General features: G+C 29.0%; 1 protein-coding gene across 1 annotated transcript in view; it reads right to left on the reverse strand.

Moving 5' to 3' along the window:
- Positions 1-11,374: 11,374 nt before the first annotated feature.
- LOC107438938 (uncharacterized) overlaps positions 11,375-18,959 on the reverse strand; it is a 150,686-nt gene continuing 143,101 nt past the window's right edge. The window contains exons 6-8 of the mRNA XM_021147419.4: positions 17,793-18,579; positions 14,173-15,387; positions 11,375-12,240 (exon numbers count right to left, since the gene is read on the reverse strand). Coding sequence (XP_021003078.3) covers positions 11,512-12,240; positions 14,173-15,387; positions 17,793-18,579 — 2,731 coding nt within the window. The 3' untranslated portion in view covers positions 11,375-11,511. The remainder of the gene's footprint in view (positions 12,241-14,172; positions 15,388-17,792; positions 18,580-18,959) is intronic.

The following is an 18,959-nucleotide window of genomic DNA, read 5'->3' on the forward strand; positions in this document are numbered from 1 at the left end:
CTTTGGTGCACTGTATGTCAAAAATATTTTTCGTGTAAGTTAAATGTATTACATTTAACTACGCAAATGGTGTAAATTTTCAGAAAAGTATATTTCCTTTTAAGCGACAGTCGTGATAGATATTATCGTATACTTCACATTATTAAGAACTTCCCAGAACGTGACATTAAAATAAAACTTCATTATCACCATTTTCAATTATACTTAAACCTCATTTGTTTAAATCATCAGTCATTCTTAAATTGAATTGACCTCCATTCAGTGGGGGAAAGAAGCCAGATAAATTCAATCATAAAGTTACACTATCTCAAAATTACTCTGACAGCCAACCATGAAATTTGCATTTCGAATGAGTTAAGCTGACTGGAAGATCTGACGTATCGGATGAGTACTTCACGGTACCAAAGCTTTATTGAAAGTCATTAACGGCTTTTGAACCCATTCATTTTGACAGAAATTCCGAAACTAGAGAAAAAAACGATTGTCAAAAACGGATAATGCGAAAGATTTGTAGTAAAAACAGTGTACTGTGTGCTCTAAGTAAGATTACATTAGATGCCATGAAAATAAATGATTTGTTTTCTAAAGTTTTTGATTTATCGCTTGGTTTTAAAGACAATGCTTATTTGCTTAATCACTTCTTATCTAAAAATGTCAAGAAGTTATTTATTTTGTCTTCTTAAGGATCATTTAACTACTGGAATAAACCTCAGTTATTTTGAAGTTTTCTGTTCTAAGTATGTTCTAAGTAATCTGTTCTAAGTATGTTTAGAAAGAATAAAAATAAATGGAAGGGGAGCATCCTCACTAATTACTTTTCACACTAGCGATCACTATTGTTGCGAATTGCACTGTAAAAAATAGATACTCAAATTTCGTGAAACTTTTTTCGCTTTTGACGAAACTTTCTCCTGGCATATGCTCTGAGTGAACATTTCATCAAGTGACGAAATAACTATCGTCGCTTCTTCGAGAAAACGAATTCTGTCAAAAATAGAGAAATATTTCGTCTTTCTACTTTCTTAAAAAAAAAAGAAAAAAGACCTCGCAGAGATCCCTTTTGTGCCCTTATGTGTCTAACCCTTATGTGCAGTGCCCTTATGTGTCTAACTTTTCAAATAATAACTTTATTGTGTTCATCAAATAACTGAATCAATATAGTCTTAATACAAGAAAGATAGATAGAACAGAGAAATAAATTGCAGCCATGTCCGAAGTGGAATTCAAACCCTGGATCTTCCTGGCACTAGACCCAGGCCAAATCCTTGACCACCATATAGGCCCATCAGTTTATTTTGTCACTTTATTTTCAATCGTCTTGTCTTAATCCCAATTTCGTCATTCTAGTTAACAATCTCCCACAATGACCTACCATGGGGTTCTGAGTTGAGGAGACATTTTTGACATATATGTGTAAAATATTGTCACAGATTTGAAAGTTCCAATTTCGTCACAAATCACGAGATTTTCGTGGCGAAATGATTCTCAAAACTGATTAAATATAGCTCAAGGATTGCTGAATCGTCAAAATGGAGAGTTTTGTTTCTATAAGTGTGCGCAAATTCTTCAACAGTCTTTTTTTCGTATTAATTATTTATACTTAAATAATAATTACTAAATGAAAACTTTTTTGCCTTTTCTGGCCAGTATTGTAACAGAACTCTTTGATTTTTTAAAGATCTCCAATGAAAGTCCAATGAATCACTTCTTTTTTACCACTCAAATGTTTTATTAGATAGATTGGAAAAATTTTTGATCGATAGTTTAAGTACCCCAGTTGAGAGTACCATATAGAATTCCATCGAATTTTGTCTAGATGGTTGAAAAGAGCTACAGATATTAAAGAGTTCATTTCACATTTTTTGACAAAATATTATGTATCTAACTCTTTGCTTAAGAGAGATTCTACTACAGTTTACATTTTTATTTTAGCTGCATTACAAACATTACGATTTTTCAAAGACTCCTTGTGCCCTTATTTAACATTACTACATGTAGCTTTTGCTGATGTGTTTTTCACCAAAAACTACAAATTTCATTTCAAAGGAAACTTTTTTAATCTCTTGTTACACGAAACATAAAACTATCAATATTTATTTAGCTATAATGGGTGCTCGTAGTACACGGCAATCATTTTGGATTTCTTCGCAATTCGAATTCACTTCGCTCGCTTTCGGAGTATTCTTGTATTTTAGTTTAGTTGAGTATGTTCGCAGAAACCTCCTGTAAAACCTGTGATTTAGAAATAAGAAAGACAATTCGAATTCACTTCGCTCGCTTCTTGAGTATTCTTGTATTTAAGTTCAGTTTAGTATGTGTGCAGAAACCTCTGGCAAAACCTGTGATTTAGAAGCATTTCGTACAATTTACATAAATTATGATTTCCTTCAAAAATGAAACCGTTGACGGTTCTGTTTTATCAAACATTTTAACTTAAAAAGGAGTTTAATGCACATTCTTTACTAGTCAATTATTTTTTACTTCTTATCGTCTTATAAACCAAACACCCCTTAGTAAATGCTTTCAATAACAAAAATAAACGTGACTTCTTCAATTATCAGTTTTTTTATTATCTTCTGAATACGAAGTTTTATGAAACTTCAAATATTATCAGGACTGTATATTGTATAAGTTAAACATTTTTGTCCAAAAAATTTTTTTTGTATTATTTTGTCTCAAAAACAATAGTTAGTTTCACTGATTGATTTTACGTATAAATCATTTTTCTGATTTGTAGCACGAAATAAAATTAAAAAAAATCTCCAAATAATTTATAACAAAGTTACTCTTAACTTTATTGTATGTTTTATCTACATGAGCCTTTAAATTTTTTTTCCTCTCAATAGCACTTTTTCTGAAACAGAACATAGTATACTAACAACTATAAATTCTATGAATAAAATATGTTTCCCAGTTTTTGATACACGCAAAAAAATATTAGTTCTATTGACTGTTTTAACTTACAGACCCTATCATTGATTTATAACACTAGATTAAGCTTTTCTTCCACTTTATAGACGCAGTACTAACTACCTTACTATTAATAGTTAGGTTACTCTAAGCTTTATTACATGATTTACCACATAAGCCTTTTAAGACATCGCACAAAAATTTCTTAGAGTTTATGACCCGTTAAGTCTGCGGGAAGTATTTGAAAAGTATGGATTGCTTGTCATTACAGAAATGAAATATTGAAGAAAACACCCACTTGATTGGACAACCATCAAATGGGCGTTGTAATTTACTTTTACTGCCTGAAGTCTCATTTGTCATCATTGGTAATGCTGAAGAGATTTCAACAGAACGCCTCATTGTCATTGAATTACTATCCATTTAGATATTGTTCTTCCTTCTTTCAATTTTTATGTTCAATCAAATTGATTTATACTCATTTTTCATCTGAACTATCTAGGAAATATGCTGTTTTAGCTTCGAAATAAAGTCTAAACTTTCCCTTTTTTCATTCATTTAAAATTAACATATTTTTTGGAATGCATCCTTTAGAATGTTTAATTAATTTTTTTAGTAATATCAGATTTTAATTACTCTCATCAAAAATCTTTATTAACAACCGTGCTAAGAAATTAATGCTTTATTAGTTTTTGTTAATTAATCTTTTAATTTTTATTAAACAAATATTTTTCAGAAGGACTGAAATATTTAAAAGCTTAAATATTACGTACTATAAATACATAGTATTAAAATGTATAGTTAATATTTAAAATTTTAATGTAAGTTTTATAATTACACATTACTATAAAAACTATTCTTTAATAGATTATTTCAGTGTTCGCCATTTTTTCCCCTTTTACACTAATCCTTTAAATATGTTTTTTTATACAGTTGAATTATTGTTTATTTATTTGATTTTCGAAATAATCTTCGTTGTTCAACTATTTTTCAGCAGTATTTTCGCATGTAGGAGAACATAGTACAATATGTTAACAATTTATTATATAAGTTATTCCTTATACTATTCTTACATTATACGTACTTTCTAAAAAAGTTTTGTTATAGTTAACAAAATGATTCATTAACAGTGGATGAAAGAATGTCTGGAAAAAAATTTCGCGTAGTGTATTGTATTGTATAATATTATATATCTCTATTCTTCCTTTTCATTTTTTTTTAAAAATGAATTTACGATTAGCTAATACAAACAAGACAGAATTAGTTCTTTAAAAAATATCACTCAATGCATTACCTATGGATTTAAAATAAATAATAAATTCAATGGAAGAAAAACATTTCTGTCTAATTAATCAATCCAATATTCAACACTGTATAGCGATATTTTAATTACGGATTAATCTAGTTTCAAAGCACTCGTAATTTTTCGTAAGCACATAGACTTGTGCTAGATGAAACGACGTGTTTTCTCGCTATGTTTCTGGTACAATGCCCATTGTGGGAGCCATTGGTCACCCAAAACACGCATTCTAATGGTAAACCAGCTCCACCCCAAGTGATCAATCGCATGTTTCTAGAAATGTACAGAGTACAAAAAAGGAAGAAGAATAGAGAAATCGAAAAATTGTGTTTTGAAATGAAATTTTGAATCGATCTTGAAATATCAAATTTTGAAAAAGTCGTGTACTTAAAATTTGATTTCTCAGGAACTATTCGACGGAATTTGTGTTTACCAAATCGAAATTTTGTATATGGCCATTTGAAATATATTCTTTTAAAGGATGTGATAAATTGTGTACCTTACAATGCGAAAGTTTTTTTTTTACTATTATTAAATAAAATAGTAATAAAAATACTAAAAGTTATATTTTGCATAGAATTCTTCTTGAATAAAAGATTTTTATAATGGTGGGCAAAAGTTTTCAATTAGCTTGAAATGTTTTCTGGTCATGGTGATATATTAAAAAAGTAAAATTAACATCAAGGATATTGGACCGCTCTGCTGAACAAACTGTTGGGACCATATAACCCAGATTGTGGTTACCCCTTATATTTTGAGGGTCAAAAATCCGAAAAAACGGTTATGTTTATTCAAGGAAAGTGCGTTTTTGTGTCTAATTTCGCAACTTAAAATACCACCTGCACTAAATTATTAGCATATGTAAGATTACCCTTTCCAACCTTTAAGTCCTAGAACGTGGAGGTCAGATCATTAGATCAAAAGTTATTCAGAGTGGTCCGTTTTCTGTTTTGCTCACTGTAAATTACAACAGCAATGATATGTTTCTGTCGTGTTGTTATTGGGAGATATTCATGTACCCTAATGTACTCTCATGTACCCTCAAAAATTCTGCAGGAACACATAACTGCTATTGTGAATCACATTGATTTAATCCAGCCTGTAATATATGGATGAAACTGGTTTTATCATACACCGCACTTTATGGTAGTGATTTTTCTGGATTTAAAAACCATAATTCTGTTTAATGAAACCAAAGCATATGGTTTTTAAACCATTCATTCGGTAACATTTACCTTCATATGGTAACTGGAAATTCTGGTTTTCAGAATTATAGTTCTTATTATCACAGATTTAGTAAAAGAAACAAAATTGAAAAGTAAATTTAACCGTATAAATGGTTTTTATGCCATGATCTCAGATATCATGATGAAATTTTCAAATTGTATCATATTTCCCAAATTTTATCACAAATTTTAAACCAATTTTCAATCGGTAACTTTACCAAAGTCATTAAAGCACTTCAGTAAAAATTACCGAGCCCTTTGACGTTTCCAGAAAGCCGGTAACACGATAAATGTTGCCATACTCTGGAAGTTTTGTTTATTTTTTCCCTCAGTTTAGGGAGGTGTCCTCAATAGCCTCAGGTGCACACACTGTAACATTGTAGCATACGTTTGGTGAACGTTTGTATCTTTCCATGTAGTTACCTTTGAGTATGTTGCATACGTTTAAATAAGTAAACTGAAGCTTAGGTGGGAATAATTCAGGACAATCCTTTCAAATTACTGTAATTGAGATTCATGGAATTTCAACCAATTTCCCCCATAGTTAAAGTGTTTGCATTCAACGTTAGTTACTTAGAACAACCTACTCATATGTACCCTTACGCTAACTTGCGGCGTTTTTCGTTGCGTCATTAATGCGTCTTCGAAGCAATGTGCATTACAACATCCTGTATATATAAGTAATGCACATTACATGTACATACAACAGTATGTACATATAATAGCACGTACATACAAGCAATATACAGCATCTCATAGTTAAAGAGTTTAAATTGAACGTTATCTACTTAAGTCAACTTACTCGCAGCAACTCCTATATTATTTTTTGTTTTTTTCGTTGCGTAATTAATTCTTTATTTAAAGCAGATGTTCCGATAATGATCCATTTTCTTGGTATGGCTAATGTATAATGTAAGAAATAGGTAAAGGTATTCAGTGAATGATCCTTCTAGAGTGTCACTTTAATATCAAGAGGGATTGTTCAGGATGTTATGAGATACTGAAAGTAAATGCTCCAATTAGGAGCCATTTTCTTGGTATGGCTAATGTACAATGTAATGAAATAGGTAAATATATTCAGTGAATGATTACAATTATTTTAATATCAAGTGGAATTGTTCAAGATGTTGTGAGTTCCTGAAAGCAAATGCTCTAATTATGATCTATTATCTTGGTATGGCTAATGTATAATGTAATGAAATGGTAATGTAATGAAATGTATAATGTAGTGATTCAGTGAAAGATCCTCCTCGAGTGTCACTTAAATATCAAGTAGAATTGTTCAAGATGTTGTGAGTTCCTGAAAGCAAATGCTCTAATTATGATCCATTATCTTAGTATGGCTAATGTATAATGTGATGAAATGGTAATGTAATGAAATGTAGAATGTAGTGATTCAGTGAAAGATCCTCCTCGAGTGTCACTTAAATATCAAGTAGAATTGTTCAAGATGTTGTGAGTTCCTGAAAGCAAATGCTCTAATTATGATCCATTATCTTAGTATGGCTAATGTATAATGTAATGAAATGGTAATGTAATGAAATGTATAATGTAGTGATTCAGTGAAAGATCCTCCTCGAGTGTCACTTAAATATCAAGTAGAATTGTTCAAGATGTTGTGAGTTCCTGAATTGGGTTTTGGTGGTTATTTTTTTATTTTTTTGCTTCAATGAATGATTTTTGTTTCATGAATAATTTAATTAAGACTCTTTTCAAAAAACCATAATATTGGTGAGGATTCCCCATGTGCTTTTGATTGTTATAATGTGTCCCTAATAAAAAGGTTATCTTGATAAAGTCAGCATGCCTCTAATAAAACCACTTCAAGCATGGGTTTGAGAAAAATTACGTTGTAAATAGATTTTTAACTTAAAACATATAAATTAATCATTGCATATCAAACTAATCTGATTTTAGCAGCACTTTGGAACCTCAAAATCTACACTGAAAAAATTTATGTTCAAAACTACTAGATTAAAGAAAAATTTAACCTGATTTTGACTCTAGAGGAACACCAAAATGCACTGTAATTTTTACCGAAACGCTTTGGTAATGATTTTGGTAAAATTTGCAATAAAATTTTATTTTATAATATGAGTTAAAATTTTAAATTGTGGTAAAATCTTGTAATTTTGTCATGATTAAATTATGTTGATATGTTAAAATTTTAAATGTGGTAAACTTTGAATATTATATATGGAAATTTTTAAAATATTTCGACACCTCGTATAAATGATATTAAATCAATAAACGATATCAATAAACAATAAGTGTCAAAAGAGATTCCTCTTTTAATAATATTATATTCACAAAAATGATGAGTATTTTATTTTAATACAATTCAAAATAAAATTAATTGCAATAATAATACTTGCATGTGAGTACATAAAATAAATGTGATTATTAGAATTAGAAAAAAAAATAAGCTTGTTACGATTTTTAATCATTTAGTTAAAGAAAGGTGTGAAAATATGCGCATATATAATAAATATATATATATATTATAATTGCATTTGTATGTCATTTTAGTACAGAATTTTTATTATACAATTTATATAATATTTCTTCTGACATTTAAAAGAAAAATCAGTTTTTCTGCATAAAGGGCTTAAGTAATTCAAGAATAACTATTATTATCGTCTGTTATTCTGAAACTAAATTTTTAATGAGGAATTTGTAAAATTATGCATGACCTAATATTATTGTAATTGTATAAGTTTCATGCAGTTAGTTCTGTAAGATCCTTAAATTTAAGGACTAAGATAATGTATACACACACACAGATATACATAGTCCGTGTCTTACCGTGTTTTTGACTCTATGAGAATGACAAAAGAGCGGTAATTTTTACCAAAGCACTCTAGTAATGATTGTCGTAAAATTGTCAATAAAATATGGTTCTATGCTATGTGATAAAATGGTAATTTCATCATAATATATATATATATATATATATATATATATATATATATATATATATATATATATATATATATATATATATATATATATATATACCACTTAATTTCGTTTCATTAAATCGGGCATTAAATTTATGTGCTTAGTAGTTAAAACGGTGTCTTTTAAGCTATTTTTTGTGTGTATTCTGATTTTGAGAATAAGATCACTAGAATAGACTAGCATTTTCATTTATATATGATTATCAAGCCATTAAGGGATTTAAAATAACTAAATTCGTAAAATGTCAATAAACTACATATAAAACATGAAACAAGTATTTATTTTCCAAACATACAGATCGTATATTTATTTAGAAACAGTAGTATAAACTTGTAACACACGGCAAAATCTTTGATCGTAGGCTTCAGTTTTACATATGTATGCATATATATGTATATATATATACGTCATGACTCTGTATAAGTCATGAATTTATGCTGAAATTATAAATTGGTGTAAAGGTTGCATTGATTATGTCTGAAAACCTATTTGGTAAAACAAATTTTATTTCTATGTACGAAATTTAGAATAAAAGAAAAAATTTATTTCGAATGCTTGTTAAACTATACATGTTTAAATATAAAGTTATTACTGTAATATAATATATCAAGTCCTTATTTTGTAGGAAATTTATTTATTTAGGACAATTAAAACTATACAAACTTTTGTATTTTGAATTCTTACAAAATTAAATACAAATGTATTAATCTAAATCAAATCAGATGCGTTTTTTACAGTCAAACACGCTATTAAAATTTAATTAAATGTAAATAATGTTTAGTTAAATCAGGTTTTAAATTTGCCCGAATATTCTGGTGTACTTATCTTTAACTTTGGAAGAAACTTTTTCAATACCACCTTTATTTATCAAAATTTATGATTAGTTCTACTTAAATGTTAATACTTTTTAATATTCCGTATTTATTGAAAAAGTGAAATATTTTGATAACCAAATAATTGTTGGTGAGTTATAGTAAAGAAAAAAGTATTTATTTTGAGCTATTTGAAATTTTTGAGATTGAATTAAGCAACTAACTCATTTTAAAAAAAAGGCTAAGCTGTAATTGATTTACAGAATAAATTTCAGAAAATAATAAACAACTTTACGGCAAAATTTATAACCAACAACAAATATTACAAGAGTTAAGACATTCATTTTATTTTTAATTTCATTCTTTAGCATTCATTAATATGAAAGTGACATGCGTTTTTTACAAATTTGAACACTGAGTGATTTGACGGAAAATGTGTGCAAGTTGGAATGTAACAGCAAATATAATTCTTTATATCCTGAAAAAAATATATTGTTTACATTCGAAACACTGACAAGGCATAATGTGCACTTGTTATACTTCAAATTTAAAAAAAATCACATCTATTCAGAAGCCATGCATTTCAAATAATTCAGCTTTATTTATGACTTTTATTTTAAATATTGTATCAGTATTTTGTTTCCTATATATCCTTAAACAAACAGATTTTAAAACTAATACAATAACTTTAAGCGAAATGAAACACCAATATAAAATAACTCATTATTTAATTTATCCTAAATTCAAACAGTAATCAGCATGTTGAGAAATTTTCCTTATTTTAAGAAAGAGATACTTTATTTGTATAAAATAATATATTAATGTTTTTTATTCAGTGGATATTTTGTAATTAGCATTTAAATGTTTCAAATTTCAAATAATTCAATTAACAAGCTATTTAGATTAACAAATTTCTTTTTAAATCATATATAGAGTAGAATACAATAAAGCATTTGCAGGTATTATTATTTTATATTAGTTTATGAAATAAAGTATTATATATCAAAGTTTTAAGGAAAAAATTAAATTTAAAATATTGACAATTAATAATACATCTATATGCATTTTCTGAAAATCGTGCTTTTTATTTATTTAAGATTTTGCGGTAGGTATTAGAAATTTTTAACATCATATATATGTATATACTTAATCTTTTTTCCGTAACTCTCACAGTGAGTTGAAAATACAAATACAAAAAGTGTAATAAAATATCTATAAATTGTGTATGTACAGGAGAGTTGACACCAAATTTTTGTTAACTTTTGGAAACTCAAGGCAGCAATGTAAAACCAAGCATTTTGCTGCAATCCAGCTTTGAAGGAAATTTTAGTTGTTCTTTAATACTATTTCATCTCAATTATTGCTTTATTTAAAAAATTATAAAATTTTACATAACTCTCTAAATTCTAAAAAAAATTACTATTTTTTATTTCTGCCTACTCACAAAATGTACAGTCAATTTGAGGCATAATCATGAGGAAGTTATATATATCAAAGTAAGATTAAATTGCAATATTATGTTATAAAATCAGGCTTATGCATAAGAATTTTATTTTAATGTTTAAATGTTTTTCTTCAGTGATGCAATTAATCATGTATTTTAAAACAAATACTCAAGAACGCAATATAAAATAATACGAAGTTTGAATGATGAAAAAGAAATTGCTTTTTTAAACACTACAATAAGAAAGTTAACATAGAATTTTGTACCCCTTTATTTGTTATAATGTGATATATAAGAAATTTAGCAACAAAGAAATATAACTTGGATCTTACCCAAAACTATGAATGAAACAAAACTATGTTTGAACTGTATGAAAACAAAGTCTGAATTGTTGGTGTTGAGAGCATTCCAAACTAAAAACTAGTTCTATCCCTACAAAGAAATAGCTGCATAAAAGTTTTTTTTAATTACTACAGGATTTTTATAGTCATACAGTTTTTTAACCAACTGTTATTTCGTTTTCGTAAAATAAGTTGATTGCACTATATATATATATATATATATATATATATATATATATATATATATATATATATATATATATATATATATATATATATATATATATCCTTTGTTATTGGGGTGTATAAAGTTTTAAATTTATTGTTATTTTTACTGTTTTATTTTTTAAAAAAACTAAAGTATGCAAAAAGAATTTTCCTTTTTATAGAACGAGATTTCCTTATATAAATAGAACTTTAGGAAACAAACAAGGCAATTTAGTGTCACACTCGCCTTTTATACATACAAGTGAATACAGTACACATTACAAACACAATATTCCCCCATAAGCTTCTATCACACATGCGGGCTATCCATTGGGAAGTCTTCCGTTGGCACAGGTCTGGATTCTTTAAAGTCTCGTCGCCGACAGCGAACCATTATCAGAGTTAAAGCCAACAAAAGTAGGATAGCACCAGCAGATATTCCACCCACTATATATGTGGTTGGAAATTTGTCACAGTGGACAGGAGCCTCATCATACCCAGATGGGCAATGCTTTCGTCCGTCACACCAAAGTTCAGGTCCTATGCAGGCATTTAATTCTGGACATTCATACGGACAGTTCATGTCTCTTAGAGTCTGTCCTGTACGAGTTCTGAAAAAAGGTTTGGTCACTTCTAACCACTCAAAGCGAACTGTTTCGGCATGGTTGGCCAGCACTTCAATGTACACGTGATCGCGAAGTACGTAACGACCACCACTGTCTTGAGCCGAATCATTGTACCAATAGTTTGAAAAAACGTCAACTTCTCGTTCGTCATCACCAGCTGCTGACGAAGATGCAGATTCTGCACCAGCAATAGAAGGTGGGTTTTTATGCCCACCATGTAAACAGACTACTGATAGTGGTTGTACTGGCAATCCAGCATACACAATAATTTTGTTTCCAGAATGGCAACCTTCACCTCCGTCTGTGCCTTTGAATCTTAAGTAGAGATATTTATGAGGTGCCGCCTCAAGAAGCCATCGACATCGAAGAGGCATTGCTCGTCCCTCGACTGTAGTTGGTACTTGGAAAACAACCTAAAATAAATAAAATAAAAATTTGCAATTTTTAACTTATAAGTATTTGAACACCAATTTTAAATAATCTTGTTCAATATCCGTGATTAATAAAACTTTTTGAGATGCTATTTATGGGCAAAAAACTTTTGAATTCGTAGTGTATATATTACAGATCATAAAATTTTTTTGGTTAATACATTTATTTACCTAATAAAAAAAATGAGTGCCAAGTGTGTGAGAGTACGTAGAGAGGGAAAAAGTGCGAGCGCATGCAATGGGAAATGAAGCTTGGGACGTCAGAAATTGCAAAGCTCTCGTATTTTGACATTTTGAACAATTTTGAATTAAATAATTTTAAATAATGAATGGAAAAATTACAGCTATGTATTCTAATTGAAAATTATGATTCCAGTTTAAAATACGTATTCCCAATAAACCAAGAGTTTTTTACTAAATGGTTCTTTTTGCAAAATCCTTGACTTTGTTCAAATTTAAGAAAATAAAGCAAAAGAATATCATCCATTTATAGTATATTTACTTATTTATCTATATTTTAGTATTAAAAAAATCTATTTTCTTATTCTAAAAGGTCCTTTTAGAATAAGAAATTTATTCTTTTTTAGTTTCTTTCTTATTTCTTTTTTCCTTTTAGAAATTTTGAAATTTCTAAAAGGAAACAAACTACCATAAAAAGCTGATTAGTGTAGTTTATACAGTATTTTGCAGAATATACTATATCATTTTGTGTAAAATTGTTGAACATCGTTAAAAAAATTGTTTTCATTAAACGGTTATGAATAAAATTCTTAATACGAAAATGTGATTTTTGTGTTTAAAATGCATTTGTATAGTAATTAAGTGAAGTGATAAAAAGTTTTTTTTCAAAAAAAAAAAAAAATCAAAAACTATGCATCAAAGGTGTTGTTCTAACTTTTTCCAGAGATAACACAAAACATATCGTAGAAATTATTTCTTTCTTAGTACGTAATATGTACTTAGCACGTAATACAATACGCTCTTAGTAGTCTTAGTAACTTAGTACGTAATACAATACGCTCTACGTAATATGCTCAAAAAAAGAATTACATACCATTGATCTAATATTTTTAAATGCGTTAAAATAAGCTTTGATTTAAATTGTATTCTTAAGTTATTGTGTTACACATTTTCGTATATAAATATTTCGTATAAAATTAGTAAACATTTCAAGACGAAATTTTTTGGTTAAACGCTTATTGAATCAAATTTTAAATAGGAAAATGTGATTATTGCATTGAAAATGCATTTGTATAATAATTTATATGGTAAAAAATTATTTTTAAATTCTAAAACCATGCAAAGGTTTCATTTAAACTGCTTTTTCTACATAACGCAGAATGTATTCAAGAATTTTGTTTCCTTAGTAAAAGCAAAAAAGCGAAAAAAACGAAAAAAAAAACCTGCTATCTAGCATTTTTAAAAGTTTAATGTTTAATTTCTTATGATTTATGGTTTTTACATAATACTTTTCAATGTTTAAGCATTTTTTAACTATCATGTTTTACTATAAATTATGTAAGCTATTGTTAACATGACAGGTGGATAGGAAAATGTACCGCGAAACAAAACTCGTAATTTTTGGAACTTAATTTAGATTACGAAAAGTATCCCTTAGTTTTTCTCAAAGAAAAATTTTCAGCTCAAAACATGCCGTTATAAAAAAAATCTATATTTTGTAAGTCAACTCATTTAAATCAATTCTCAAATAGCCTGAATAAAGGGTTTTCCTTCTTAAGCCTGTTTTTAGTCAAGTGACCTAAACACTATTTGTGTAAAATTGAAAATAGTAATAAAATAATCTATGAAAGTGACAAAGCTCCTTACTGGTAATTTCAACACTATAAAAGTGGAAATTTCCCATTATTAGCAATAAACTTAAAATAAAATTCATTAAAAAAGAATGAAGCTTACTTCGCCTTCGCTTGATCCATTTTTCCTGTGGATATCAGCATCACATAAAGATATAGGCATAAACTCATAAACAGCATCAAAGCCAAAATTGTTAAAATCATCAAAAGGGGACATATTAGATACAGAAAATGAAACTTTGACATAATTTGTTACAGATTCAATCACCAATGGTCTTCTGGGTTCAGATTGTAATTCACAAAAGCAAGCTAAGGAAGATTGGATATTCCCAGTTGTCTTTTCTATCACATTAATACTAGCAGTTCTTTTCGGCGACCTATAACTTTTCACACTACGGCATGTGTGCCGTTCCATCACAGGGTCATAATGGTGCTCACAACTCGATGAACTCAACCGTATATCTGTGAATGTCAAAACAATTCTTTCACTAGGAAGTCCTAAAAATTCGTATGTACAGGAAACATTCAGAGTTCCACCCCGCCCAAAAAAGAACACATTTTTTGGCGAAGATACTGTTCCAATGTGATTTGTTCTACTATCAAACCGTCTGTCGCACGGATTGTGGCTGTTGGATATAGCCATGCCATGCTGCCTCATATCAACAAACTCATATCGCAAAATAAACGAACTACTCGAAGTTGATAATTCGGGTGTAGTGAAAACATTGTGTTTAACAATGAGTCCCGGACCACGTGATAAATAACTTTCATCGGGAACCTTACATGGACGGACTGGAACATAGTCAGGTTTATCAGCTGCTCGGGCACAGACCTTTGGAAACGTTTTTTCACAAAAACGATAAGATGGTTCGTCTGACTTCTTATCCGGAAGACTTCGTTCATTTCCGGCATCTTCAAAATTTGAAGTTACAAGTAGAGCAGCTGCATCTCTTTTTCGGGCACTGCCTGTTTCATAAAGCTCTAACTTACCAACTTCGCAAGTTTCTCTCCTTGACCATGGATGCTTGTCTTCGACGAAATACGATAAGAAATAAAACCATACCCTGTCATGCGCGTTCGCACCTTGTAGTTTGAAAGAACATGTTGTATTTCTTGGAACTGTATGTCGAGGGCTGTAAACTAATCCGTAGCGGTGTTTCGAGCCTTCGATTGTGAAGTCACATTTACCATTGTGTGCACGGTAGTCGGTGGTATCTGTGAATCTCACTTCCACGTTTATTTCAGCATGGGAGTTATGCATTACTTGGTTTGGTATGCTATATAGTTGCACTAAAATCTCTGAACTGCTTGATATAATCTGAAAATAGGACAAAATTTGAAATGAATTTCTGCATGAAATACATAGCTTGTAATGTACAATAAAGAAAAATTCGACAATGGTAATTATTTTACCAACATATTTTGGCATTACTTAACTGTTTTATTCTTTCAAACAATTACATGATTTTAAATTTTATCAAGACTTTTTTGATGGGCATGCTAAGCATCGAATATCTGATTAATTTTGAATAATTGTATTAATATTTTCTTTTATGGATGTCAGTGACACATAAATTTAAAACCTTTCAGATCTCTGTTAATGTTTGTAAAATAATGCTATTAATTTCTTTCAAGAAATTAAATGAATAAGGGGTTAATTACAACTGAAAAGTGATATAACAAAGAAATGTTTGTTTGTATTATTTAAAGAAAAATACAATATAAATTCATAATATTTTCAATTACAACAAAAATTGGAATCTTAACTTTTTTTGAACATAAGTAAAAGCTTAGGTAAACATATAGTGAACATGATTTGTATGCTAATTGAATCGCAAAACAACTAAAAAGTATTCATAGATATGTGTGTATTTCAAGAAGAAAGTTTCAAAAGTATATCTTTGCTCTTTCAGTTTAGTGGTAAGAGGAAGAGGAATCTATTGTATGTGAAAAATATCTATAGTATGTATATTTTGCCAAAAAGCTTACTATTTGATACAGTTTTAAACATATCTAGTATACTTTTTTTATTAAAAATTTGAACATATATCTTCATTTTAAATAATGCATGAGCTGATTTGAATGATTATTATTTTAGTAATCTTAAAATAAAGAGGCATTTTGTTTTTGTCTGCACTAGTTCATTGACATTGAACAAGTGTGTGCAACCATAAAACAATTTATTTAATCTATCGTTGCTTTTGAAAAGTAAGTAAAATCAAAATGTGACTACTTTTAGTCTTAAGTTACAGTTTTCGGTAAATAATTTAACAAATGTTTAGCTTAATATTAATGTTAAGCTTGATAGTAGTGTTAAGCTTAAAAAGCACATATACATAGATGTCAAATTGATCCGTGTGATTAAATTATTTTCCCTCATTGTGTAAAATGATTGCGAATGTTGAACATTACTATTTGATTTGATAACTTCGATTTGTAATGATTTTGAGCACCACAGCTTAAAAGTAATTTAAAAATATATACGAGGCTCATTAATCATGCCGTTTTGTTTTTGAGTACTAAAAAACAGAACAAATTTTATTTCTATTAATTGTAATTACGCTATTACTTTTAAAATTGAAGGAATCTATAATTTTCAGATCTGTAACTGTGATAGTACTCATTTATATTTAAAAACTGAATTTTGTTCTTACTACGTAAAAAAATATTTAAAAACCAAGTGACTGCAGCGAACGTGTATTACACTTTTTATGTAGTCACTTGCCTGCATTAAAATTATAAATATTAATTAATTTTACTATTTATTTAGCAGAAAAAATATTAGGTAATTAGTTAAGTTTTATAGGTTTTTATTTTATAATGTGAGACAGAGAAGTACTAAAATGTAAACAATCTCTTATCAAATTACAGTAATATTCACCGGGACTCAAGTTGCCACTAATCTTAGAGAAAAAATATGATATACTGAAATTTTTATACTCAGTCCTATTTACTGCAAAATCATTGTAAGTAATTAAATATTACTGTAAACAATTCGGTATAAATTTTTACGTCAAAAATGGATTTTGTGATAAAATGGATATTACGGAAACCAGTGTTTTTGCCGTAATTTGATCCGAAGTTTCCTGCAGTGTAATTGAACAATGGAAATTCACAATAAACTCTAGGTTTATCAAAATTTTTAATCAAAATAATTGAAATGTCTTAAAGCATTAGTTTTTCTGAAACCATTCACAGTACTAGAATTAATTTTATTTTAAAGTGATGTAAAAAAGTTTAAATAAGTTAAGTTCTTACAAAATTTATCTGATTTATAAACAAAAACCTAAAGGGTTATTTGTTAATAATTAACCCACATTATCACTTCAGAAATTTTACCGAAGTGTTTTTTTTACAAAAATCGAACAGTAGTAATGAATGCAAGACAGATCTTGATCATTCCATACATATTTCTGACCAATTATATTATTTTGTAAAAAGAAAGATAATTATTATTGGAATGAAAATTCTGCCAGACCTTTTGTTGAAGTGATGGTAATTTTTTTTAATTTTTTATATTCGATTGCAATAACAAATGTACTTTTTAATTTATTTTCATATACTGCAATTATATTTTTCTCTAAATTCATTGAATAATGTAACGATAATTGCTTTATAATTTATTTAAATATGATTTTGAACAATAATATGTATTTAATTTTATGTATCCGTATTTCAGGCAAAACAAATTATTTATCAATATATGAGTTTTATGAAACATACTTCAGGGAGTGTTCCAGCACCACAAAATTCAATAAGCAAAGGAGAGGTGATTGTTGGTCCGTCAAATATCCTAATTACATCACTGTAGCATTCTTCAGTAAGTGAAACATGCGGATAGGACATAGGATTGGACCGACCGGTATATAACGAAATCTTGTACTCGTTACTTTGAGAAAGGACTATGTTTGCATGCTTGCCATGTGGCACATGATCCTGCCGCACCCAAAAATGACACGTTATGTTCCTAAGATAAAAACCTGGGAAGTTCGGAGACCGGATGGCACATTTCTTTCGATCACAGTTAACAAGAACCCTATCACAATAAGTGTTCATTAGTCTAGTCCCATAATAATAATTGCTATTTGAAGATGCGTGAGGTTTGATTACAGATGGATGCTGTTGCTCTTGCTGTTGTGGTTGGGAAGGTGGATGAGGTGCAGTACTCTGTGTAGAAGGAGCTGCGTCTCTAGGAAGGAACTTATAAGTCAAATATACACTAAATGAAAAAGGGTGGAGCGCTGTTTTGCCAGGGATGACCACTCGCAGTGTGACATTGTTGCCTTCAGTGTAGAATGTAGCACTCTTGCCAATCATGTCTCCACAGAATCGGCCAAAGTTTGGGTTCCCCCTTGTAGTATCAAACAAGGATGACAATTGTTCAGTGGGTTCTTTCAAAGCAGAAATCAATTGTGTGAATCCTCTTGTTTGTTGACTATGAAGAGCGTTTGTCACAGCTGGTGGTTCAATTATTTGTAAGTATCCTTTCTGGCAAGACAGGTTGTAATTGCTAGAATATATACAAAATGCTAAGTAAGAAAACACATCTAATCAAACAATTTTTATTGTATGATTTTTTTCAGAGATAAAAATGATATTTTTTATTTATTTATGTAATTGATTAGATTTTGCAACGCATATATTTTAAGAGATCAGGAACTTCAAATTTGCCGCAATCGTAAGAAAGTAACGAGGTGAACCAAATTAAACCTATGCTATTAAAGTTCGTTTTTAAGGCAATTGTTTTGCAAATTTAACTCATTTTTATGTTTGCACGAAATATTTGTTTTAGGTTCTAATAATATGTTGCAACATTGAATTGATTTTACTGAAAGTGTCGGGACAATAACACAGAATTATGGAAAAAGGAATTGGACGAATGTCGAATAT

Source organism: Parasteatoda tepidariorum, chromosome 3 (genome assembly GCF_982258835.1).
Source record: "Parasteatoda tepidariorum strain Cologne lab strain chromosome 3, Ptep-v5.0, whole genome shotgun sequence".
Lineage (NCBI taxonomy): Eukaryota > Metazoa > Arthropoda > Arachnida > Araneae > Theridiidae > Parasteatoda > Parasteatoda tepidariorum.